Below are 25,901 nucleotides of genomic sequence, written 5' to 3' on the forward strand. Positions count from 1 at the left end.
CTCCCGGGACAAATGACTCTGTGGTAGTCTCAGCTATTTATTGGCTCCATCTCTGATCAACTCTGCTCAGCAGTTATGGAAATACGACACCCAGAAATTTTAGCCCCTTTACCAGCGTGCTGCAAGACAGTACACCACAAAATAGCTAGTGTCCGTCCCATCTAAACAGTGTTTGAACATGGTTTACTGTTTACTAACCTGTTTTCAAGTGCATCTGTGACACAGAATATGACACACCAGGGAAAAAAAGCAACTCATGCCCTGCAGAGCCACGAACACAGTTCTGATCTACTGGCAATGGGACAGAAGTTTACTGGCCATTTTTTACAGGTTTTTGCATGTTTAAAAAACCTGCATACACATGCTAATTTTGGTGAAAAAAAGGGGTATTAGATTGGGGTGACGGTGGCTCTTGACATTGGTATCATACAGCAAGGCTGAGTCTCTTCTTCTGCTATTTTTTCCCCTTACTGTATATGCTGATGATTGATACCAAATTAATAAATGTCTGAATGATACATTTTTATTTATGTTTTCTCCACAGAAAAAAGTAAGATAAAATAAAGTACAAATGGCTAACTGTTCACTTTGGAAGTGTCTCAACAAATATGTTTACAGTGTGGCATTGAAGTCTTTTAAGAAATGTTTAGGAAAAAAACAGTAGAAAAAAAAGGGGAGGGCCTGGCCAAACAGTGAGGACCAGCACACTCAGCTGGCACAGTCCAGCCACAGTGAGTATGGCATTTGGGCTCAGGGCCAAGAAAAAGAGTAGCTCTGAAGCGATGCCAAAGTGAATCGGGGCAGGCACGGCCAAAAAGGACCTAATGCTTTTTAAATGTTATTTAGTTGATGGCAGCGGCTGATACAGGTCTACTGTTGGGCCAGTGTTATGTTACAGCCCCTGAGAGCGGAGCCAATGACCTTATGTAGGCTATTCTAAATGTTCGGCCAAACACATTCTAAAACAAATCTCAGACAGCTGGGTGTTGAAAGGGAATTTTAGTTACAGCATTCAGACCAGGGTACAACGGTAATGCCTGAGTGCAGAAACTTGGCACATTTCCCCCTGCTGCCCTTTAGGTTAAAAGGGTAAGCACGGAGCACATAGCATCGGACTGTCAACGTGTGAAAGCTTGTGTGTGTGCATGCACATATGTGACAGTGGTTCATACACTGTAGCTGTGGATACAAGGTATTATTAAAGTGAAACGTGGCTCCCAGAGGCATAGCGTAGGTTAAGACTCAGTGGAGCCAGTTTCATATGTGGCAAGATCCCAGAGACACCAGCATGGGCCTGCTGAGTGGGGCATGGCCCGAGTCCAGCCAAATGGAACACAAATCGCCCCAAACTGTTCGAAACCTGGCCTGGAAAAATGAGAGTGGGATGTAAGGCATGCCATGTGATGCACAGTAAATATTTGGTCAAAATTAATGAAGGGGCAAAGTCTGCCAAGAAGCCTTTTTCTAGATGTCCACAGAGGGGAGACTGTGCCCAGTCTGGCATTAAAATTAAATTTCCTTCTGCAGACAACTGCTCACTGGCCTGTCTGCTTTCCAGCACCCACTTACCACATCCTCTCCTCAAAACACATACCAACTGTCCAGGTACACAGTGTATCTAACCAACTACTGTTTTCTTTTCATGCTATAACTGAAAATGACTTGGTCATAAATGTATCCCACTTCCTTAATTGGCATCTGTCAGTGTTCTACATCTGACAGCAGCATAAGATCAGCAGAAGACAGCTGTGATGACAAATGCAAGAGGAGAAATATCCCTATCACCAACAGCCTTCCAAACTGTTTTGTAAGTGGAAATAACCACCCTGAGGACAGCTCTCCTTCTTTCCACTAACACTGAATTTCACTGATTTCCCCAACTTCTCCCTTGAAAAGTGATCAACAGTAAGACAGCCAAAAGAGAGACTGTTTTTTCAGACAATGCTTGAAATGATTTTAAACCCATCATTTATGCTTTATTAGTGTCTCTGAAAATGGGTGTAGTCTGCCCTGCCATACTAAAAACAGACAAATAGAACATGGGTGCAAAAATACAGCTCATGCATGCTATGGAATTTAAATGTATGACGTTAAAAAGCAAATGCAAAGAAAGAAAGCATAAGCTCAGCTCAATTAAAGTCAACTGGTGAAGAGAACACTTTGAATAATTCTGGCTTTGGCTTCCCAGAGAGAGGAAATGCACTTTAAGATGTCGAAAGGAGGGCCAGCATTATCATTAAAGCATTGAGCAGAGGTGGAGACAGAAGTGAATAGTATGCTTTGATTAAAGGACATAATGAGATGGGATAAACGCTGGCTGTCAAGACTAAATGTCAGAAAGAATCACAACAGTCAAGCAGGACAGCATTTATAACAGAGCACCTTCAGACATTTCTGCAACAATGCCTTCTGAGTCGAGAAAAAAAAGGAGGTGAGATTACTGAAGCCAAGTGCACGTAGGGAAATGAAGGTGAGGCTCTGAACCTAAAGCACTCTTTTCACAGTTTGAACTATGAAGCTTCCGATTAAGACTTGGTGACAGACATGCAGCAAAAATGCAAAAGCAATCTTGCGCTTAAAGCCTGGAGAGCCTGTCTCTCACCCGGTGACTACGATTGTTATTCAATTAGAGCTCACACTGTATAGGCGAGGGGAAGGGACGTGGGAGGGAGAGAGTGACTGCATACAGCAAGACTGTACAGTGGAAGGAGACAAACAGTGACTGATAAACAGCTCTGCAAGTCTTTCAAAATTGAAAAGTATAGTTTAAAAGCTTTTCGAAAAAAGGTGAAAATCCAGAGGCTTTCAGCTGAAGGCAAGTATTGTTCCTGTTCAAATGGTTCAATAATGATGGCACTTTTTTACAAGCAGAAAGTAGCAAAACACACATTATCCACAGCAAAGAAAATAAAAAAAAAACTTGCAGAAAATTTGCAGAAAGTAGGTAAGCCTAATAATAGATCAGGATTAGAGGTAATCTCCCAGCTCAGAGTGACTGTGTATTTACATGTTGGAAATTCACCCAGTTATGTGAATCCTCCTCACCATGGTTACAGCAGAATGGTGGGAGCGGCTCCAAAAGCAGTCCTATAATAGTGAAATTCAAGGTCACCTTCTCATTAATTATGTTTTCCAGCACTTCCTCTTAAATAGAGCGCACCCCTCCTACTTTTATCACTGTCTTTGTGTGACAGAATTAGCCCCCAGGAACTCACGCATAAAGTTGCTGATGCAGCTCTGGATGAGAGTGGCTTTTCAACATGAATCTCCTAAAGCACCAGCTGCATGGTGTGGATTTAAAAAATATGTTTCAAAATCTAAAATACACAGGAAATAATGTTTGGGGAATGGTGAACCTTGTCACCAGAGGGAATCTTAACTACGACAGTATAGTGAAGAGGGGGAGGAACCAAAGACATTAATCAACTAATTAGCAGTCTCTCTTTTAACTGCTAATTTAATCTATTCCTCTCAGCCACTTTAATGGTATTTTCCCCTGTCAGTTATAACCAAAGAGAGGTTTAGCATTTCAAAAGTGTATCCAGGCCTTGCAGAGAGAGGGTAATAGAATGGTCACAGGGGCTGGGAGGAGGCCTGAGCTCAGGGAGGGAGGAAGAAAAGAAGGATACTGGGGAGAGGCTGTCCTCAATGCCACCTCTCAGTCTCCCCAGTGGAGAAAATGAAAGGGAGGGAGGTCTGAGCCTTTTTAAAATGCACAAGGCAGAGCACCCCACGGTAGCATGGCTTCTCCACCACAGCAAACGCCAGGCTCGGGGCAAGCCTTCTGGGAGATCCTGAGCATGCAGAATTTAGATATATGAGGGATGTTGGCCGTACAACACCAAACCAAACCCTCAATGCCACACTGACGCTTTGTACCAGGATCATTTATTTACTCAGCACTTCTGCACATCAACCTCACCTCTCCCCAGATTTCCACCTTTGAAAGAAAAAAAAAACACCACAAGCGTCCTTGCCTCACAGTTTTTTTCCACCACTATCACCCTAATCAGCACATTCGCTGCCATGTGGGACCAGTAAGAATATGCAATGTGAGCACAGAGAGCCAGATCCAGAGTATTCCCAGAGCTGGTGTATCATGGTATGTTTGACTGCTCCGTCCTCCCCTTCGTCCTCCGTTCTTCCCCCTCCATCCCCCTTCCACACCCTGGGGTAGCCTTTGTGTAGGCGCACCCCCCCTCTACGCTCCTCACACATCCTCAGTCCCTGGTGAACCATTCTCTTCCCCTCCTCCATGCCTTACAATCGCCCTGTTAAGGCGACACAATACGGCCTCCCCGTCCCCACAGGCTTTTTCTGCGTGTCGGCCCGCTTTATTTAAGAAAAAAAAAAAGGCAAGTCTTAAAAAATTGGGGCAAAACAAAAAAATGTGGGGGATGGGTAAGAGGATGAAGAGATTCCTTAAGCCCCCTTTCGCCACCCCACACATACACAAACACACTCCCCACCTCTCCGGCTTTCCTCCTCACTCACATCTATATTAGTGTCAAGGGGGAAACTAATCCACGGTGAAGCTAGATTAAGCATATAAACATGTATATGCAATGCAGAATCAAATGTGGATTTGCATTATGTAATTTGCTGGTGCATTACTGCGTCTGCAATACAAACTTTTTGCATTTTTCATGACCGGATGCAAAGCTGTGGGAATTCAAAGCGTGCCATTTGTGAACCGAGACAGAAACCAGACAACACCTTTCATCCCATAAGGACGTGTCATTTATCACCTCCGCACCGACTGGCAATATGGAATGTTTGTCCTCCACGTCAACAGTCAGAACAAGATGCATTTACTACAGCGAGTGACCCATGAGTCTTATATCCTGGACATGTCTGCTGCTTTTTAGTATCAGCCAGCTCCAGACTAAAAAGCTTATATGAAGTTAAGTTCTGGAGTATTCTTAGTGTGGACAGCTTAACTCTGTCTGGCTGTACGTTTGTAGAGCTTAGACTGACAGACAATTTGACAGACAAAGTGATACTTGCTAAATAAGTCATAACAACATTATCAGCAAGCAATGAGCATAACTCTCCTCAGCTCTAATCGTCTGAACTGAAGCCTGGTGAGACACAGCAGTTAATTCCTGAGGAATTTGCAACACACAGGGCATTGAGATGTATCCTCGGTTTTATAAAGTCATCTAAATCCTCCTGATTCTCCGTGCAGAAATGCCTATCAGTCAAGCTGCAGCCACGGTAAATTACAAACTATTGACGTCAGATGGATTTGTTAATTAATCCAATTAAGCAGCGCTTTTAGGTCATTAGGGGAAGAGCAGTTAGGGGGAAAGCAGATCATTAAGAGTCACCGCCTAATTATCTGCCCTAAAACAAACTGCTTTGAAATGTTTATCTCGTCAGTCATTAATGACTTAGCCACAGTTCTCATGAACAGGAAGAGGACACGGGCTGCCCTCCCACATTCCTCCATGTGGTTTCACTAAGCCGAAGTCTGCCTAATCCTGGATTTTAGGGTGTAAAACCCTGCTTGATTTGGATTAGGATCAGATTAATGTGTATTAGTGGAAGTTATAGAGATATAGCTTTATGAGCACTGTCGCCTCACACAGGTGTAAGATTTTTCAACACAGCGGACCCGGGACTTTTACCCATTGGTTTCTCAAGACACCTGCTGCCCTCACACAACATCAGTTCAGAGAGTCAAACCCTCAAAAACAACAGGATTTGAATCTGAAATACCAGCACACTTTTGCAAAAAAACAGATAAAAAAGTGGGCAACTGTGAGAGATCTTGGAAGGAAGAGGCCGGCTTTAATGAGTATGTTTTCAGGCCATGTGAAAGGTAATCATAAGACAGCAGACAGAGATGGGTCTCACCTGTGGTCTCTGGTCATTAATTGGCCCTGAAGCCTGCTGTGTCCTGTCATATCACCATGATGAAGGAGGTGGAAGGGCTCCGCAATTCATCAGCACTTATGAGTCAATTTGTCAAAACCTCAACGGCTAGGTGCTGCTGGGGCTGCGGCTGATTACCAGGGCAGCGCTCCCACAGCCCATGTTTTTATCAGCACTAGTGCATACTCACACTTAGACACAGAGGGTTATGGCTGGATATAATCACCCAAAGAGTTTACAACATGACTGTAAATTTAAAAAAAGAAGGGAGTCTGATGTTTGCCTTGAAATTGCACCCTGTCTGTTAAAGGGATGCTTCACTGACTTTCAACCAGCTTTGTATCAAAACAATGTGGGTAGTAGAATGTGTAAATGGTCTGTGGTAAACTTCGCTCCATCTCACCAGCGCCCAAAACTCCCAGATGACGGCAGATTTTTGCTGGCTCTAGTATTGTTGCTCGCACCACTCAGGTCCCCAAGAGATGCAACCAAGTTTAAGGCCAATTTTTGTTGTGGCCAAACAGCGTAATTACAACTTCTGAGCCTGTCATGTGATGCCATTGGGCCCCAAAAAACATTTTCCAATACACTTAGATTGTGAGACATCTGTAAATCAATGGATACTTTTTATTAGCACTACAACCCCTGTGAAGTGACTTGTTTCAGTATTAGAATTTGATCCATTCAGTCCAATAACATTTGGAAAGTCTGGAACTGCTGCATGATTAAATCAATTTCTCCCCATTCAAGTCAGAGGAGTGCTAAACCAGATGAACCCAGCTCAGTCGGTGGAAATCTCTGGTGCACCTGCTCTATGGGCCCAACGATGAGGAAGCAGTTCCCGTCATCCAGGTAATTTTATACACGGCAGTTGAATGGTTTTGGCTTCATGCCCCACTGAGCAACCTTTATACAAATGAATGGGGTCCTGCCTCCAATGCTGTATCTAGTTCATGGAACTACCAGATTGTACTTCCACCTATTCTTATGCCCTCCAACAATGACACTAGTATACAAGCAGATTAAGAGAAGAGATCCATCCCTCTTTTGCTTTCTCAAACTCTGATCAAACCGTAAAACTAGACAGAACTGGTCAAAAATAAAACAAGATTCTGTTACTGTATTGCTTACTTTTCACCTAAAATGAAAAATTTCCTCAGAAACAAGTTTTAGTACCCTGTACAGTATGACTGTTAAGACAAAAATCTCTGAAGAAGTGGGCGCCATACTGTTTTCTGTATTGTAAAAATGAAGGCTGAAAATACTGGGATCAAATCGTAAACCTAAGTAGTGCTGATCAAATATGGATCAAGATTCTGTTACTGGGTTGTCTATTTTACTCCCGAAATGTTTTCGTAAAGATATTTTAGCTTATCTTTTAACTGTAGTTCAATATTTTTTGTTACCAGCCGGCAGCCATATTGTTTCCAGTGTCAAAGCACCTAGGCTCGCTCAGACCCCTCAGGAAAGTAGTCTCTTACACAGATGCCGATGACGTCGGCACGCTGGCTGACTCTGTCATTCCCATACGAAAGTTGTAATAGAACTAGTGCTGACCCCCAGCGGCAGTGATGCGATTGGATCCAAATCCATGTACTTCCGTACTTCCTCGCCCAACGGCTGATAAGCTTTGCCTTACACCCGCCTACACTGGAAAGGCTGTTCCCCGAATCGTTGTCCGTAGTACAACAGAAAAGGAAGTGTTCAGTGCATCGCAAGAAGAGATTAAAATGGATATGATGTCATTTGATTCAGCTATATTGCAGAGCTGCAACGTCTCTGTTACATGTAACACACGTGCCGCACCTATGGCAACGCCGTCATGTGGTCTGGATATCCCCGCCCATTTCTATTACAAAACGAAAGACGAATGTCCCCAGACTCCCATTCTGAAGTAAGTGAGGCTGGTCACAGGAGACTACCAGGAAAGCAGCTCTGCCTTGCTTCTAGTGGCCACTAGTGGTACTACAGCAAAAAAATCCCCTACAGCTCAAAAAGCATTTTCCTGATAGACCACTATTGCAAAAGAGACCTTAAACTGCAAACAATGTCAGTAATGATTCTTTCTATGATTTTTTTCCGTGGAGGTTTTATATTCGGAAAACTTTCCTCAAGCTGAAAAAAGCAATTTAAAAATCTGTGACATCATCACAATGTAAAGTCTATTGTAAAGTCTATCTACGAACAGGAACTCGCAAGCGGGCCAGCAGGAGAAACTCTACTGTGCATATTCAGCGGGCAGCATACCACGGAAGAAAACTAAAAACTTGGCGTATGTGGCAGGCAAGCAATTCCATAGGACATATATATATATATATGAAACCCTTACCTCCTGAAAGTAATCCTGAGTGTCATTTTAAGTGTGAGAAGAATAGTCACCTCTGAGGTGAGTATAAGGTCTGACGAGCACTTGGAGGAGAGATAACAACCATTTAGTGTACAGCAGGAGGACAGATCACCTGATAACAGGGCCAGACATGATAGATGAGGTATCAATTTACAACCATCAGACGGAGCAAGGCGGCAATAAGCAAGTCAACACAAGTTTGACAGGGACAAAGGTCATCTCATCTCTCACCCTCTATTTCACACATACAAGTGGTTTAAACATACTTTTACAACCAGGCCAGCAATGTGAAAATAATCTTGATATTATCCACAGAGATGTTATGAGACACCATTCTGAGTTTACTTAAGAGATCCGATAACTTTCCTGCACCAGAATGAAGTTGTTAACCCTCCAATTAGCAGCAAATATGAAATCTTTTCCTGGCAATTGGTGTGTAATGCAATTTTCCTGACACTAGTGTCTAATCCACGACCAGTCCTTTGAGTATCTGCTGTCCAGTCCATCTTTATTAGCAGGCCCTTTTCTCACGCCTCTCCCCAGAAAACCTCCCCAGATATCCACAGCCTGGCGTAATTGGAAACCCTGGTGTCTGATGGTCTTTCTCACAGAACGGGACCATTAGCGGCTCAACCAGGGCTCAGGATCTGGCTCAGGGTGGAGCAGATGGAGCCACCACCTAGCTGGAAACGCTCACCTCTGACCCCACTTCCTGTTTAGGTGCTACAGTGTTTCCTCAATTGACTGCTGTGTCACGCAGGGTTCCCTCATCACTACATCTCTGCCTCAATACAGAAAACAAAGACCCAATTCAGGAAACCAATCAGGAAGCATGAAATGTCAATGAAATTCTCCTTAAAACAGTGAACCAGAAACTGGAGGAGAACCAGAAGACACTGAATAAAGACCTTTCAGTCTGATCATGAGTGTGATCCCTAGCATTTATAGGCTTCCTCATGCAGAAGGACTTCACTTTCAGGGACATCTAATAACAAACTAAGAGTTGGGCTAGTTAAACCCTGATGGCTTTCAGGTTTAAACTTGAATACAATTACAGTATTGCTGAGGTAATTGTATAGGTGTGTTAGAGCTTTGATAAACAGTGGTAGAGGGCCTGGACGTCACTGCTTTTACTTTGGCATAATATAAATATATAAACTACCTTTTGATTGCTTTTTGTCTGTTTTGTACAGGCTTTGTAGAAGGGTTTCTTTGTGTAAAATGTCCCACTTGCTGCCATTCAGGGCACACTTTCCCTAATGTCTAATAATGGGGTGGCATGCATTTGCTTCCTCATAACACAGAAGCAACTGACCTGGAAAACCCCAGCGATCATGGTTTGGTGCTTTATAAAGACATCCATGTGATGGGTGAGGAGCAATAATGTGTGAGATAAAAAGGAACAATACGAGCAGCATCAGAGGACAAAGACAACTGGAGCCAAACATAAAGCTGCATTAAAACAAGACCAACAGAGTCAGTGGAGAAAAATAAAAAACAGGAAACAAATAAAAATAAGAACCTGTCTTTTGAGATGCTGCATTTTCATTTTGAAAAACATAAACAAAATGTTGCACTCAGCAGTAACAGTAATGCATGGGCAGAATCATGACATACATGGAAACATGGTCTCCACAGGGACTCATGCTGTCTGTATGACCGATGATAGCCACTCTCTACGCTGATCCCACATGGCTACAGCACTTTATGTGTGCTCAGCTTTTAAAAGTTAGACAGCCCCCCTTCACCCTGAGAGTTTCGGTCAAGAGAGAATGGTGTATCAGAATGTTGCCTTCCTCATTTCAAAGACTGGAAACACAGCAGAGATGAGCCTCATTGAACCGAGGCCTAAAAGTCCGATGTTCAAAAAGTGTTTTCTCATGGTTGGAAAGGTTTGTGTCAACATTTGCCCTTGAGCAACCTTTTTCCACAGAGAAGGCATATATAATTTTAGTAATGCATTTTGATTATCTGTATTTAAGTATTTCAAATGAACCTGTTTTGCTCTGCATCCAGTTTAATATCTGTATGACCTGCAGCTTTACACATAATTAAATAAATAATTTGGGGTATTTTTTCACCCCTGACCTTTTCTTTCCAAAGATTGTAAAACTTGTAAACTTGTAGCAAATTAAAGGCTACAGCTACCATATAACTTCTAAACAATAATAACTGACTTACCTGAGCACACATGGAGAAATCCTAACAGAAATACAAATCCAATAGAAGTTGGAGACATCATTCAACGCCTCTCTTATGAGAAATGTTCTTGTGTAATCCAAATTATTCAAAAAGCAATTTAGGCATCCGCTCCTTCATGTCAGACTGCACAAACAAAAATCTTAGAATCCAGAGTTCCAAAAAATGTAACACCCACAATTTAGTTTGTGAATCACAACAAGCAAAATATCACAACAGTCCAAGAGCAGTTTATCAAGAGCTTGCCTTGGCTCCTTGTTATGGATGAGAAACAAGCTTCAAAAGATGGGGGGGGGGAATAATACAAAAACAGCTCCAAACAGATTTCAACACATTCTCTGTTTCAGTAGTTGAGCTGAACTGAATGATGGCATGTGTTAAAAACTATGCTGGAATATCTGAGCAGAGAAGTAGAGCAGCTCTATCCTTTCTTTGAATTCATCCCGTTGCTGCAATGCGCTCAGACCAGTCAGGCGATCTCATTCAAATCATTTAGTTCCTTTGTGCAAAAAAACAGGGGGACAAAATAATAAATCCACTGGAACTGAAAGTTGAGTCAAAAGTGTGTAAAATAACGCGAGCGGCCGCTGTAGTCCACGCGTAAAGGCTCTATCCTTGCAGTCACATTATTTCAGTCCAGTTTTCAATCTGTCACTTGAGATCGGAAACTTTGCGAGTAAGTCCTGTCCTCCCTCATCCACCGGATCCACACACGAGATCAGTGCAACTTTCCCATCACTTTTCCCCCGTTTTCTCCTCCGCTGCAACTCCGACTGATCCTGGTGCGCGTCGCAGACCCCGGACCTCAGGCGCGAGGGGGGAAATACGGACTCATATTCACAGCATTTCATTCAAGGAAAGCGGAATGCCTCGTCAATTGGTATGCGCCTTTCTACCCCCTCCATAGACCCGACAATGTTTCCCAGAGAAGAAATTTAACCTCTTCCCGCCTGGATCCCACCGAGCGGCGCAGCCACAGCGCGCACTGGCAAGCTACTGTATTTTCTTTAACTATGTCCAATAATAAGAGAAAGCTTATGAAACTATCCGGACATGTTGTTTTTATCCTTTGTGCGGTTCATGACTAAAAACAAATGTAACAGCCTATTCCAGTGATATTCCTAGAGGGACTTAGCAGTATGTTTCTGCAACTTAATAGTTATTGTATAATGGTTCTAACATACTTTATGGTTTTGTTTAGTCTCTTGTGGTTTCATAGTCTATTAATATCACAATAATACAAAGTAGATTAGCTATGAGTGCTATTTTTCCCTTGAAATTTATGACAGGAAAAAAGTCAAAATATGATAAATTATATGGGTGTATCATTTTCTTTAAAATTATTTTTGTTTTAAATGTAAAACCTTGTGAATCTAGCTTTTATGTCCTGTTAGACTGAGAACTTTATTCATAACTACAGCAGCCAGTTTCCAACCTACAGTTAATGCGCAATAGGTCACCATGCCAACACATGGTTAATTAAGATCCAACTATGTAACTATTTATCTGGTGACCCATGTTTCTAATTTCCCCAATGTGTTTCTCGTCTCTTTTCCTCTCAGTCAAGACTTCATGATCCCGAGTTTCCCTGCAATGTGATCACTTCAGCCTCCAGCCTGCCATTTTTTTGCACCTCTGAGTCATAACCAACTTTAGCCACAGATCACCTCTTTATATCTGCGAGAATAATGTATAACTGTGCAGGTTATCTTGCATTAAAATATGCGTGGAAAAAAACATGAATGACTAAAAAAAGACCATCTGAAAGACTTCCACAGCTCCTCTCACAGCGTCTCTGTCAGCTTCACTGAGCATTAGTTACCAAACAGCGCCCTCCAGTGAGCGCTGGCTGAACTAATCTAAAAAAAGACCCTGTTTTCACCAGGAAAAGCTGCATATGGTATGTCAGCCGGGTGACACATTAGTCATCAGAACCAGAGCTTTTTCAAAGTGTGTCATGTTTCAAATAGTTCTCAGAAAACACACCCACGCTTAATGACGATCTTGTCCCAGAAATGACAGAGTATGAATAGCCTGCGTAGATTTTTCATCAGGACCACGACAAGACTCCATTTAGCAGCAAAAACACAAATGGAAGTACTTTAAACACAATCATTGAAATTTAGGAAGAGGAGTATTTCTCATACAATTGAAAAGCTGAACTCATATGAATAATAAGAAAAGCAAAAAAGTGAGCATCCTGCTCTTTGCTCTAAACGTATCTATTATAACATATCTGAATTTTACAACCCCATGGATTCCCTTCAGTGACCCTCTCATGCCTGTACACACCAGTTTGAGACCTATAGAGTCTGCATAACGATGAATGCCACCCGAGTGACAAATTCAAGCAAAAGTCCATCTTTCAACCCTGACCATGTTTTTATTTCTCATTCATCCATGTGTGCATTATATTACAGTTCTGTACACTCCATTCCCACTTGGTCCTCATGTGCCCCGTTTTCCTGAACGCTTTTCAGCCCTGGATCTGTAAAGTGGTTGCTCAGCTGAATACCACCAACTGAATAGTAAAATTTCCTCTAGCCAGCAGCAGGGAACTGTAACCTAAAAGCAATTATTAGTCCTCACTTAGAGCAACCAGAAAGGAGGGCTGATTGCTACAAGAGGACATGAGCATTTTCATTTTTCTGTGTGACTTAGCAAAGAAAAAAAAGTGCAAATTTGAAACGGCTGCACAAAACAGACCGTTATCGGAGGCCACTAGTATTGCTATCCTTTTCTCACATGACCTGCACATAACTGAATGATAGGAGAGGACTGTGCACAAAGTAGAAAGAAACTGATATCAGTCAATTGTTTTTTAATGGTATTATTGTACTGTTAAATGTCAAAGTACAACCCACATGAAAAGTATACATGCTTAAACCCCTCTTTGGCCCCACCTCTATCACCACATTTTCACAGTTTAATATTGCATCATACCCTTTTGTATTCAGGTTTGGTTTCACCCTTCTACTATGAAAAGAAAAAATCCCTCAGTAAGCACCAGTTATGACTACTGAGCTCCGTGAACAGGGAGGCTCTCTGTCCTCTCTCTTTCCCCTCCCTCAAACCTTCATCAGACAGACAGCAAAAATGACACACTGTCAGGGCTGTGATGGCAGCGGAGACAGCAGAGAGCTTGGCCAAATCGTTCTCTCACAAAACAACTTGCAAGAATATAAAAGGTACAAAAGGATAAAAAAAAATCCCCCATCCCGAACTGCAAAGCGCCCCAAGCCTTTAACGCTTTAACAACCACTAAACCAAAGCAACTTTGGATGATGTCAAAAATTTGATGAGTCATTATTCTTTGGAAGACAGTTATGTAATATAGCACTTGTTTTTTTGTACTTACTGTGAAAGACCTGCTTGCATTTGTGTGGTTTGTTGTGGGAGTGCCTCGAAGTCTGGTGGTTCTGGTGAAGTCCAAAATTATTAGGCAGCCTTTTGCACCAGTGAGACTTCTGTATCCCAGCATGGCGATGGGTCCCGAGTGGACCCTTATGGTCTTTAGGAACTCCCAGCATGACCAGCATGGCAAACAGCACCACCAGCAAACACCCAATCCGCATGGTGATATGTGCGGACAGCACAGAGCAGCTAGATGCGCATGTAATTATTGTAAAAACACACACTGTTCTTGCTAGTTCAGTAGCTGCAGATTGGTGTTCTTTAAAAAGTGGGAAATAATTAAAAATCCGATCCAAAGATCCTCTTGAAAACTCTCAAAAACAGCAACAAACTGCAAACATTGCCGCACTTCCCACCAAGAGTCCTTCATGCTGCTACCCTTGAGATCTGCCAAATACATAAACCCCTGCAGTCTTGGCCAGTCTCCTAAATCCTGTGACAATGTTTCCCCCCAGTGTACGATGGGATCTTAATGAGGGCAACTCTATATACAATGTGCATGGTGAAGTTCACTCCCCTCTCCATCTCACCATGCCATCGCTCAATGGAGAGACTGTCTCTCATCTTCCCGGCCTTTTTTATCTCTGATAATTCTCCTTTTAATATTCAAAAGGAGTTTGTGGACGTTTCGTCTTTCTTATGATGTTTCTATGCATGCAGCAGGACGGGGGATCCTGTAGGCTACATGCTGAGTCCCTTTTCAGATGTGTTGGACCCCTCACAAAACCTAGGCCCCCTCAGCATTGAGGTGATGGGGTGACACACAGGCGGGGTAGGACGAGGGAGCCCACATTCCGCTTTCCCTGACTAAGACTATTAAATGGCTTTCATTCCCATCTCACTAGCGCACCAAACAAGATGGCATAAAACAAAACCTTTCTCCTTCCAAAAGATACTCCCTGTAGAGAGCCAAACAAAACACACTCTCCCAATGGACAGAAATGTAAAAACACTTTTACATCCTTAGAAAAAAGTTTTTTGGAGGGATTTTACACTGTTTTACCTCCTGAATATGATGGAAGTAAACATAAACTCTAAGTTAGAGTCACCTTGGACAGAATGTGGCAGTCACAGGTACAGTATGTTTGAGCTCCCTTCACAGGCACTTTAGTTGGATGGTTTCCATACTTCACTTGCCTCACATTCACCACAGCCTTTTCTCATTTGTGTCCTGTCCTTGAGGAGCCATCCTTTTATTTATTCATTGTGCTACTTTTCTTTTTATAAGACAGCAATTCGAATTTGTAGTCTTTGTGAGTTTGCAATGGGCAGAACGTCTCCAAGGTGTTTCGGAAAGATAAACACGAATAACACGAGGTTGAAAGACCATGTTGGATTGAGCTCCTTTAGCATTTTTCTAAGACAATCAGAAAATAGCTACAGGGTAACTTCGTCCTGCTTCCGTTTTGGGGCTGTGATTCATTTTACAGCTACACAAGTAGCCCATCATAAATCAGAAGCAGTTTTTGTGATAACTGAGTGAAGCAGTCAAGAGTGCAATGTCCTCTGACAAGAAAGGGCAAGACTCCCAGGGCTGTTTCATGATCTCTCTCTCGCTCTCTCTCTCTCTCTCTCTCTCTCTCTCTCTCTCTCTCTCTCTCTCTCTCTCTCTCTCTCACACACACACACACATACACACACACCCCTGAAGCTGTGTGAAATGAGACTGAATAAAGCACTGGCTGAACGATGGCATCAAATTCCATCATTGTAAAGCTCTGTCCTCTTCTCCTCAACCACCCCAACAGAGGACCAGTGTAAACATATGGAAATGCATTCACTCAACTGAGCCAACATCTATCCAATCCCTTGCAACATCTGGAAATCTCTTATTTTTAAAACTTCTTGTAAGAAGTAACTGTTGCATGATTGATACATGTGGTGGCTTGAATCTGGGGGATATATCGTGTTAAAAGAGGAGTGCTTCGTCATGCAGTGGGCGTACAAGGAGGAGAGCACTCCCTGCTCTGTCATGGCACTCTTGAGAATGAAATGATTTTCAGGTGGGATGACAGATTGTTAACACGGGACTGAAAAAGATTGAAAGGAAGGAGTGAGAGAAGAGATGACCTTAAGTCCTGAGGAAGTTAGATCATATTGGTGTTACGGTGTCAGTGGCTAAAAGAGGCAACAAATCATTTCTGATTGGTTGCTGAGGGAGTGGTGAGGCTCCAGGAGCACAAACCATGCCACAGCTAACTGCACAAGCCTCTGTCATCATAAGAAATGCCATCCATCCATCCACTTTAATCCGCTTATCCCGGGGCCGGATTGTGGGGCAGCAGGCTGAGCAAGGTACTCCAGCCGTCCCTCTCCCCAGCAACCTTTTCCAGCTCCTCCTGGGGGATCTGGAGGCATTCTAAGGCTAGATGAGATATATAATGCCTCCAGCATGTTCTGGGGCTACCCAGGGGTCTCCTTCCAGTTGGACGTGTCCAGAAAACCTCTAACAGGATGCATCCAGAAGGCATCCTGATCAGATGCCCAAACCATCTCAACTGGCCCCTTCCGACACGAAGGAGCAGCAGCTCTGCTCCAAACTCCCTTCGGATGTCTGAGCTCCTCATACTACCTCACCATCATAAGAAATGTTTGACTAGAAATGACATTCTGTAGTTTTTCTAACAGCAGACCAAACATTTTGACTTTTGGAAAACTAACATGGCTTTTGATTAAAAGTAAAGGCTGTCAAAAAGTATGAATAACACAGTTAAGATGAATTAATACGAGCTACAGCGTAATGCAGACATCATCAGTATCTAGACACTTGTCTCTAATACAGCTAAGGGCCAAAAGACTGAGTTAAATTCAAATCACAGCTGGTCAGTCATACTAAAGCCAACTGTATTTAGACCTTGACTCACATCAGCAGAGAGTGGAAGTGAGGCAATAAGTGCAGTCTTGTCATATTTCTGGAACATCCATGACAGAAAACCCAGTGATTGTCAGGACAATTCACCCAGCCTGTCCACTGTGGACAATACTCTGGCCCCTCAGCTCTACACAAGAGCCCAAGAATGTAGAATTCTGGGCTCCATCCCAGAATAAATACAGTCAGCCCACTCAGATGAACCTCAGAAACAAGCCAAAAAGTCCTTTAAAATCTGGAAAAGACTGAAAATGTCTCGTCACTATTACATTGAGCGTTTGCCAGAGAGGAGTGAAAGGGACAGGCGCTACAAAGCAAGTAAGACGCAAGGCAGATTGTAACAAAACATAAACAGAAGAGTGAGAACATTCTTCCTCTCACTATAGCCTCTCTGTGCTGCTTTCAGACATGATAAAAAAGACAAGGGTCCAGTGAAAGAAAATGACGGAGAACTAAACAAATCTGTTTCTGTTCAGGGAATGCCCCCATGCATGACGCTGCTGCAAGAAATGTGAGGCAGAAGGAGGGATGGGGGGGGGGGGGGGGCGCAGACACTGAGGAGAAAGAAAGAGGGGGAGCTTCACAGGATGCCGCGACGAGGTTTGGAGCACAAAGCAGGATGAGGCGATAAACAGGCTGTTGCTTTTCCGCTTGCCTGCGCACACTGAATCCCTCTTTCCCTGTGTCTTTTAATGGGCCTCACATTAGCATCTGTTTAGCGTCAGCCTCGACATGGCCTGTGGAGGCTGATTAAAATAACCCAGCTATCACATAACATCCTGGCAGCAACATCAAAATACAGTCAGATGTTGGAATATTTGCAGCAACAGACGTTTCGGAAGTTACCAAGAATGTTCTGCACTTCTATTGTCAGAAAAAATGTTTATTAGCTGCTTCTGTTCGACTCTGCTCCTGGGAGATTATGTTCCATATGGAGAGATATGAAGTTTATTATGTTAGTAACAAGTAGTCAACATTATGATTACAATGCAGCACTTCAGTGCTACAGTATCCAATTTGTGCATTTCCACGTGTGACTGCACTAGCATAACAAGAAGATAAGATCTGACAACAATTAGACAATATTAAAGTATCTCTGACTGTCCTTGGATTGCTCTTCTTTTCATTCTTCCCTCACAGAGCTGCATAATGGCACAAACAAGCAGCATTGTGTTTCATGCTTAATTGGCTTAATTGGTTTAGAGTCAGGAGAGCTTTAATGAGTGACAGTAGCGCTCAGGGTAACCGAGCCAAGAGATTCTTTTGTTCTTATCATTTCTGGACCTCAGCCAATGACATGGCAGCTAGATACAAGACAATAGAGAGCAGAGCTCAATCACAGCAACAATGTGACCATTATTTAAAGGGAAAAATAAACAGCAATTTCCGCATTATTCAAAACTCATACATCGCAACTGCATCCTATATGTGAGCTAAGCTGAGAAAGTTTTCTCAGTATACAGATTGACAGCACGGACAGTGAGAGAGGAAATGACACAATTAGTAGCCAATTCAACTAAAGAGAACCAGTAACACATTCAGGACATTGTCACCAGTGTGACTCTTTGATGTGACAAACTAGTACAAACGTTCAGTTTTCAGATTGTGTGTGTGTTCAGGTCAGTTGGCCAGTTTGTCCACATTCATTCAATTCCCTTTTCATCAGAACCACATTTTGTATTTTGATACAAAAGCACATCATTGAACAAGACTAGAGGCCTTCACACAATGAGTCCATTTTTTTCATATGTGTTTCATTAATCTGTCATCTGAAAAAAATTGTTACGTACAGAAACCTTGCTCACTGACTCCAGTGTGTTTTATTGTTCTATTTGTTGTGAAAATTCGCACTATGTGATAAAATGAAAAGACACATTTCCCCTTTACCTCTACTACCAGGAGTTACCTATCTGGCCATCATCATTCCCTAACAGTCTTGCATGTGGCACCACAGCTGCTTGAAGGGGCGGAGCTGTCCTCCCTCTCTGTCCTCACATTCTGTGTGCGGACCACATCCTCCTCCTCATCATTATCATTGTCCACCTGAATATTACTACCTGACCTATGGAAATTTGAGCTATCTGAGTTATGAAATTATTCTGCATGCCTCGTTCCTCTGTCTTGTTGCGGCTGTGTCCCGCCGCAACATTTCCTTCACTGCTTCTTGGTCAAACGTGTCTCAAGGTTTCTGATGAATGCAAAAAGAATTTTTTAATGACGGATGAAAATTTCGTACTCAGTTTGCGAACATGATTGACACAACTTGAAGTCATATTTATTTTGAGAAGTGCAACAATTTCAGACGAAAAGAAACGACTCAGTGTGCAAAGGCATTAAGAGTCTACTGCCATGCTAGCATCTTTGTGAGGCTGTACTTTTGTTGTTTTGAGCTAAATATGAATGTCAGCACGCTAACATGTTCACAATGACAAGGCTGACATGCTGGTGTTTAGCAGTTATAATGTTTACCATGTCCATCATCTTAGTTAAGCATCTTGGCATGCTAACACTTGCTATTTAGCGCTAAACACAATGTACAGCTGAGGCTGATGATAATGTCATTCGTTTTGAAGGTATTTGGTTTAAGGGTCCAGTGTGAAGGATTTAGGGTATCTATCAGCAGAAGTGGTAATGTTCATAACTATGTTTTCATTAGTTTATAATTATCTGAAACTAAGAATTGTTGTGTTTTATTAACCTTAGAATGAATCATTTTTATCTACATATAGAGCTGATCATCTTCAAGGGAGTCTACCATGTTGTTCTACAGTAACCCAGAATGGACGACCCAAACACTGACTCTAGATAAGACCATTTGCGTTTTCCCATCAGCCACTGTAGTTCTCCTACATGCTTGGCACATGGGAGAAATTTCAGTTCTGCAACCTTACCACTAGATGCCACTAAATCCTACACACTGGACCTTTAAATCAAACGGACAAATTAAAGTTTTGACCTGATGATGGTGCTAGATGAACAGTTGGGGGATCACCAACTATATTGAAATTCATCCTGAGGGGGGGATTTATGTGTCTACCAAATTCTAAATGATCTGTTCAATGGTTGTCAAGACATTTCACTCAAAACCACAGGTCAACCCCATGGTGGCGCTAGAAGAAAAAATGAGGAGACCACCAAAGTCAGTTGGCTTTATCCTCTGGGGTCCATAAATGTTTATACAAACTGTCATGGGAATCCATCCAATAGTTTTTGAGATATTTCAGTCTGGACTAAACTGGTGGGTGGACTGACCAACAGTCAGAACAACACTGCCGTCCCAGGAGCTGCACCGCTACTGTGGCTAAAAAGTCAGTCTGTGCCCACGTTATAGTACTCTCTGCAGTTTTTGTGGGATAGATAAACATTCCTGATTCAAATACTTTGGTTTCCTAAGTGTTTTCTTTCATATTATGAAGAAGAAATCAATCAAAGGAGTAAAAATACAAATTGTTTTTTCAATATTCTTGACAAACCTCAAAAGCAAACCCAAACTGTCACAGAGCTGAGAATTGATGGGACATTAATATTTTTTTTCAAAGTTATTTCTTCCAGAAACTTTCCAGAACTGAACTTAGAATATCATTCTGCAGTAGTTGTGGTTTCAGTGGGGTCTTCGAGCCAACATCAGTGACTGATCTCTCTCTGAAGACCCCGAGCAGAGAAAAATGCAAAGACACTGCTCATGCTAAAATCATTCCCTGTCTCTCAAATAAAAAGCCTATTCTTTCTGTCTCTTTCCCTGGTGCGATCAGCTGCCAAAACAAACTGGCGCTGTGATGAATGTAATAAATATGATCGATGGGATATCTGGCGCTGCTGACCTCACACCACGCGCCAGAGTCCAGGGAGCAGGTGCTGCTCAGATTTACAGCCCCCCTCCCAATCTCGTGATATTCCCCTCTCTTACACACAGACGCTGAGCCCTGCTGAAACACAGCCGCACCGCTGAGGCTCCACAGCCCCCTACAGCTCATACTGAGTCTCAGAGAAACAAGCTTAATATTGGCTGTGACTGAACTTCATGTACAACATGACTTTGCACGAATCACATCACCACCAATAAAACCGGCAATGATTTTACAGATCATCAAGCCGTCAGTCACGGCTGACAGTTATTAGGGTAATTTCTGCTGGGAGGAGCACACAGGGTGGTAAGCACTCCTTATGTGTTTGCTCATAAAGATGGCTAATTGATCTGAAGGCAGCGTCAGCTCTGGAAATGCACATATAAACTAGGCGAGGTGTTTTGTCATGTAATTGGAAAGACGCTGCTGTGGGTGGATCATTTAACAAAGATCTAATTTACGAGGGACCCACAGTTCCTCTGCAATTACTGTGTATTACCAGAAACTTCAGTAAACAGCTTGTTTCCATTGAACAAGTTGACTATAACATAGCCGATCATGTATAAATGCACTGTAAAACAACATATGACTTCTCAGAAGTGTATCAACAGTAGGCTACATGCTTTTTATAACGAATAACACTTCTGAAAACTCAGTCAGCCATAGTACTGGGCAGCAGACAAAGAACTGGAGTCACTATAACATTCACTTAACACTCCTGACCCTCTATTGTACAAAATAATGACTCTCTGGCTGATGAAGCTGTGCCTAAAATTCATCAGTGGCTTGGATTTTATGAGGTACACCTTATGTGAGCCAGCATATCTACACAGCTGTGCAGTTACAGCTGTTATACAGCTAACACTATAAAATATATGTCAAAGTTGGTGTTGTCCAAGAAAAAAATAACTCAGTCCTCGCTGTATGTTACAGAGTGGCTGTAACTGCTTTTGGCAAATAAAGACACTATGCTAATACAATATTTTACACTCTAGTTTGCTGTCTTGATCTGACAGTGTATTGACACAGGTGTGCTAAAGGAACAGTGTGTACTGTAATATTTAGGGGGATTTAGTGGCATCTAGCTGCAGACTGCAACCAGCTGCAAACTTTTCCTGGTAATAATTCCTTCAGTGTAAATCGTTTTCTACCAGGAGCAAAATTACCCACAGAGGTCTCTTCCTCTTCAAAACAAACTGACCCTTTTATCTAAACTGGTACACTGAATGAAGCAGTTTCATGTGAGCAATCGATGTTTCTTTGAGGCTGTGCGGCATGTTGGAGACAGGCTGCTAACCTAGCACCTGCTAATGCATGCTCACCTTTTATTCACATTAAAGAAATTAGTGTTTTCCTGGCGCTCTTATCAAAGAGGGGCTGCTCACTATGGTGGCCGACGCGAAAACACGAATGGCCCTATCTAGAGCCAGTGTTTGGTATGTCTGTTCTGGGCTACTGTAGAAACATGCTGGTGCAACATGGCAATCTCTGTGGATGAGGACCTGCTTGCTATGTCGATAAAAACAGCTCATTCTCAGCTAACGCACACATGACTATTCTTATTTATGAGTAAGACTACATTAAAGAAAACATACTTACTTACATATAAAAATCAACTTCTGCCAACATATCCCCTGAAATCCTACTCACTGGAGCTTTAAGATCTTTAAGGAAAACTGGATACTGCTTTCCAAGATGGCCCCTCATTCACCTGTGTTAAAGTTGCTCACTGTGCCAAAAATTTTTTTGCTGACTTCTGAGTTTTTGGGCCTGACGAGCATACAAGGGCTTGGTGTTAACACTATTGTTGCTTTATGGTAATGTAGTTATTCTTTAGCATTATGTGACAGGTACAACAACATGCTTTGGAAACTGAGCAGATCATCAGAATCTATTTTTGAATGCACTCAGTCTGTGTAACTGAAGTCATGTATTTCTGAAGATAGGTTACCAGCAGCACACAGGGGGTGCCTGACTCTGGTGTCCTATGTGAAAGATTCCCTTCTCTATCACATCTTTCTCCACTTTGGACTTGTCTGCATTGCACTGTAATGTGTATGAGTGATGGAGAACAAAGTGGTCACACAAGTTTGTGTGTGCGATAGAGGAGCCACAGCATTTCCTCCTCTCCTCTTGGAGACGCTGAAGAATGTGACCCTTTTACATCCCAAGAAAACACTTATTATCCTTTCACTGAGAAATTAAGTGTGTTTGACTGGGCAGGAGCAGCTGATTATTAGCACTTAGTGAAACCCTATCCAATCTTCTTCCCAATTATCATGAGGACACTAGAAACGTGAATCTGAATATTCTAATTTAATTCTCACCTCATAGTCTTTGTGCTTTCGACCCTTGCGCACTTGCGCTAACTCCCATCTCAAATCTTACCCCCACTCCAGTGCCTCTTGACCACATTACTCCACTATCTATCCTGACAAGAATGGCTAATAGACCCATTTCCTGGGACAGTGCTAAGCTAAGCTGTGTGGATCAGGGAGATGAAAAGAGATTGGATGGGGAACAAAAAAAACCTCAACTGGCCTCAGCAGCACAGAGGCTGTGGGGAAACTGCGTGTAGGACATTAGTACATGGTTATAACTAATTATATCTCATGTGAATCGCTCCTTGCGGCGTGGACAGAGATCTGTCTCTATTGTTGCACTGGTAGGAAATGAGCACCACTGCTGGTGAGGATAATATGTGAGGATAATATGTGAGAGAGCCTGTAGCACTCTCTGTGCTTCCTGTATCATGATTATCATGACACTAAGACTGATGAACATAAGTGAGGGTCGTGGAGATGTGCCGCTGTGATGCTGTGGTGACTCCTGGGTAATATATGTGGGGGTGACACTGTCAAAGAAATTGGATTTCAGGGTGGGGACTCAAGGCCGGCGCAACAGCTCAGTAATGAGAGCAAAGGATGAATAGAGAGTAGAGCTCTCCATCTCTCTCACGGTAAAGCTGTCAGTGCCCTGTATCTCCACCTCTGCATCAATAAGTGGAGAATAGACACCACTTATGAAGTCGAGCAACAATTTGTAGTAATATGCTCTGCTCAAAAGTGTGACCTGAATTAAATAAAATTATTTTAGCTGGGCACCAATGTGAACAAGAAAGCTCTGTGCAGAGATTAACTGTGCAGTGATCTAAGAATTATTTATTCCTCCACAAAACAATGGAAGTGTTGGGAGCAACAACTTGTAGCAACATGTCCTGCTGATTTTTGTTCCTATTAAACTGGCTTGGCTGTCGCTTATATGCATGTGAACAGCATCTGACAAAGTGTTATCTGATGTGCAAGGAGGGACTTTGCAAAGCTCTCAGAACGTTGCTACTTTTATTTAATTCTACTATGACTGTATTCATATTCATATTGTATTTGCTTATCTTAAATATATGGTATATGTTTTTTACTATTGTACATAATGTAGTATTATTATTATTATTATTCTGGGATACATAGTATCAAGCAACAGGATTGCATATATATATATATATATATATATATATATATATATATATATATATATATATATAATATTTTAGCTAACCCAGGCGCATTTACATTTGTTTGAATGCTGAGTAAACAAATAAAACATAAGTAATACATGAAACATTTCATCCCTATTATTAAAAATAATGACATAGTGGTAGATTATGGTTAAACTCAGTCAGATCTGCTCTTAAAAGGCAAACTACAGTTACTACAATTTGGGTCAAAATTGAGTCATGACTGAAATTCTACCTTTGGATATCACTTTTATCTCATGACAAAATGTCCTGGTTCCATCTTGTTCTGTTCTAGTAAAAAAAGGGTGTAAAAATTGCAGTAACTACAAAATTCAAACAAAAGCCAAAGCAAAACACAGTAAATGTAGTTACTGCACTCTGTCTTTGCATTACCTATATAGCTGTTTAGGGTTAAACTAAGGTAGGATCTACTATTCAAGTGCATTTAGGGGTCATATGTCAAGTAATTGATCGGGGTGGGAATCACCCATGATACAATATTATCACGATACTCAAGTCACAATACAATATTATTGCGATTTTAAATATGTTGCAATATGAGTATTGCGATACAATATATTGTGATATTTTGCAATTTATCATCTTTTTTCAACTGTAAATTATGTCCCCAAAAGAAAACTTTGTCAACATTTGTTTCATCTAATAAAATAAGGTTTTTAGTCTGTTCATCTTGCCTTAGCCATTTTTTTTTGCAGCAAAATGTATCTACTGGATTGAAAAAGCAATTGATTGCAGGTGGGTGGACGTGGCGATGGCGCAGCTGGAGGAAGGAAACATTTATATGGACGCTATTACATGGACACTTTTTTGACACCTGTCATGGACTGTGAATGGACATTTGACAGTGGTATGGCTGGACTCTGACAAGATTATTTATGTCATGTTAATACTGGTATTTTGATTTACTTCCGGGTGTCCCCTCATTTTCAAATAAAATTGAACAAGACAATGAATGTTAAAACACAGTGGTGGGTGTTACATAGGCAGTTCCAACTGATGCTAATAGACTCTGGAATTTCTCAATTATGGGATCAATAAAGGTGTATCTTATCTTATCTTATCTTACTTCAGTTTATTGTTTTATCATTATGGTTATTAGTTTTTATTTTATCTATAAGTATAAGTCAGTCCTTGCATTATTTATTTTTTCTGCCTAGTGTTTTTTTTTCTGTTGAGGTGGTTTGTGTAGTTGAAAAAAATCTGAAACTCAATAAACTTAAGTCATACATTATTCTAGTGGGCTACCTAAAGTTTAATATGTATTTGTAGCATTAATAATTTATATTAAAAAAAAGCAATACTTTGCATTGTGTGACGATACGATATTTACGGACAAAAATATTGCGATACTATGCTGTATCAATTTTCTCCCCCAATTCTGGTAATTGATCATGTGTCTTAGCCATTAAAATAACTTTATGAATACCTATTTAATAAATGCAATACCACTTTTCTACCTTTGACAAATTTGGCTGAATATCCAAAACCTTGAAGACATTTTTCTCAGTTTTAGTGTGTAGAGATGTTGAGACAGCTTTCATTTGAAGTTTGGGGGTCAAGGTCAATATCACATTACATTAAAAGACCAATATTAAAAAAAAATAGTCATCAGAATTAGTAAAAACTCTTCTTTTTTTTGCTTTTGACTCGACCTGTAAATCTGTTTCTTCCAGCTTTTTTGGCCTCAATTATCATAGTTCTTGTGCAATATTTCCAATCCAAAAGCACATACTGGGTCAGTACAGGAACATTACCTTTTCTAATTTCCTTCAGATGTGTATACATGGATCATGAAGAAGCATTTGCAAAGAAAAA

The 25,901-nt window shown here is 41.6% G+C and overlaps 1 protein-coding gene across 8 annotated transcripts in view; it reads right to left on the reverse strand.

Moving 5' to 3' along the window:
* Positions 1–25,901, reverse strand: part of robo1 (roundabout, axon guidance receptor, homolog 1 (Drosophila)) — a 266,076-nt gene that overhangs the window by 129,997 nt on the left and 110,178 nt on the right. For 3 of the 8 annotated variants that reach the window (XM_078166991.1, XM_078166989.1, XM_033631083.2), the window contains exon 1: positions 13,782–14,013. The exons of 4 other annotated variants lie outside the window; for them this stretch is intronic. In XM_078166991.1, coding sequence (XP_078023117.1) covers positions 13,782–13,998 — 217 coding nt within the window. In that variant the 5' untranslated portion in view covers positions 13,999–14,013. Of the gene's footprint in view, positions 1–10,405; positions 11,383–13,781; positions 14,014–25,901 lie in introns of those variants that run through there. One more of the 8 variants, XM_078166990.1, reaches the window with a different exon arrangement.

This window comes from Epinephelus lanceolatus, chromosome 4 (assembly GCF_041903045.1).
Source record: "Epinephelus lanceolatus isolate andai-2023 chromosome 4, ASM4190304v1, whole genome shotgun sequence".
Lineage (NCBI taxonomy): Eukaryota > Metazoa > Chordata > Actinopteri > Perciformes > Serranidae > Epinephelus > Epinephelus lanceolatus.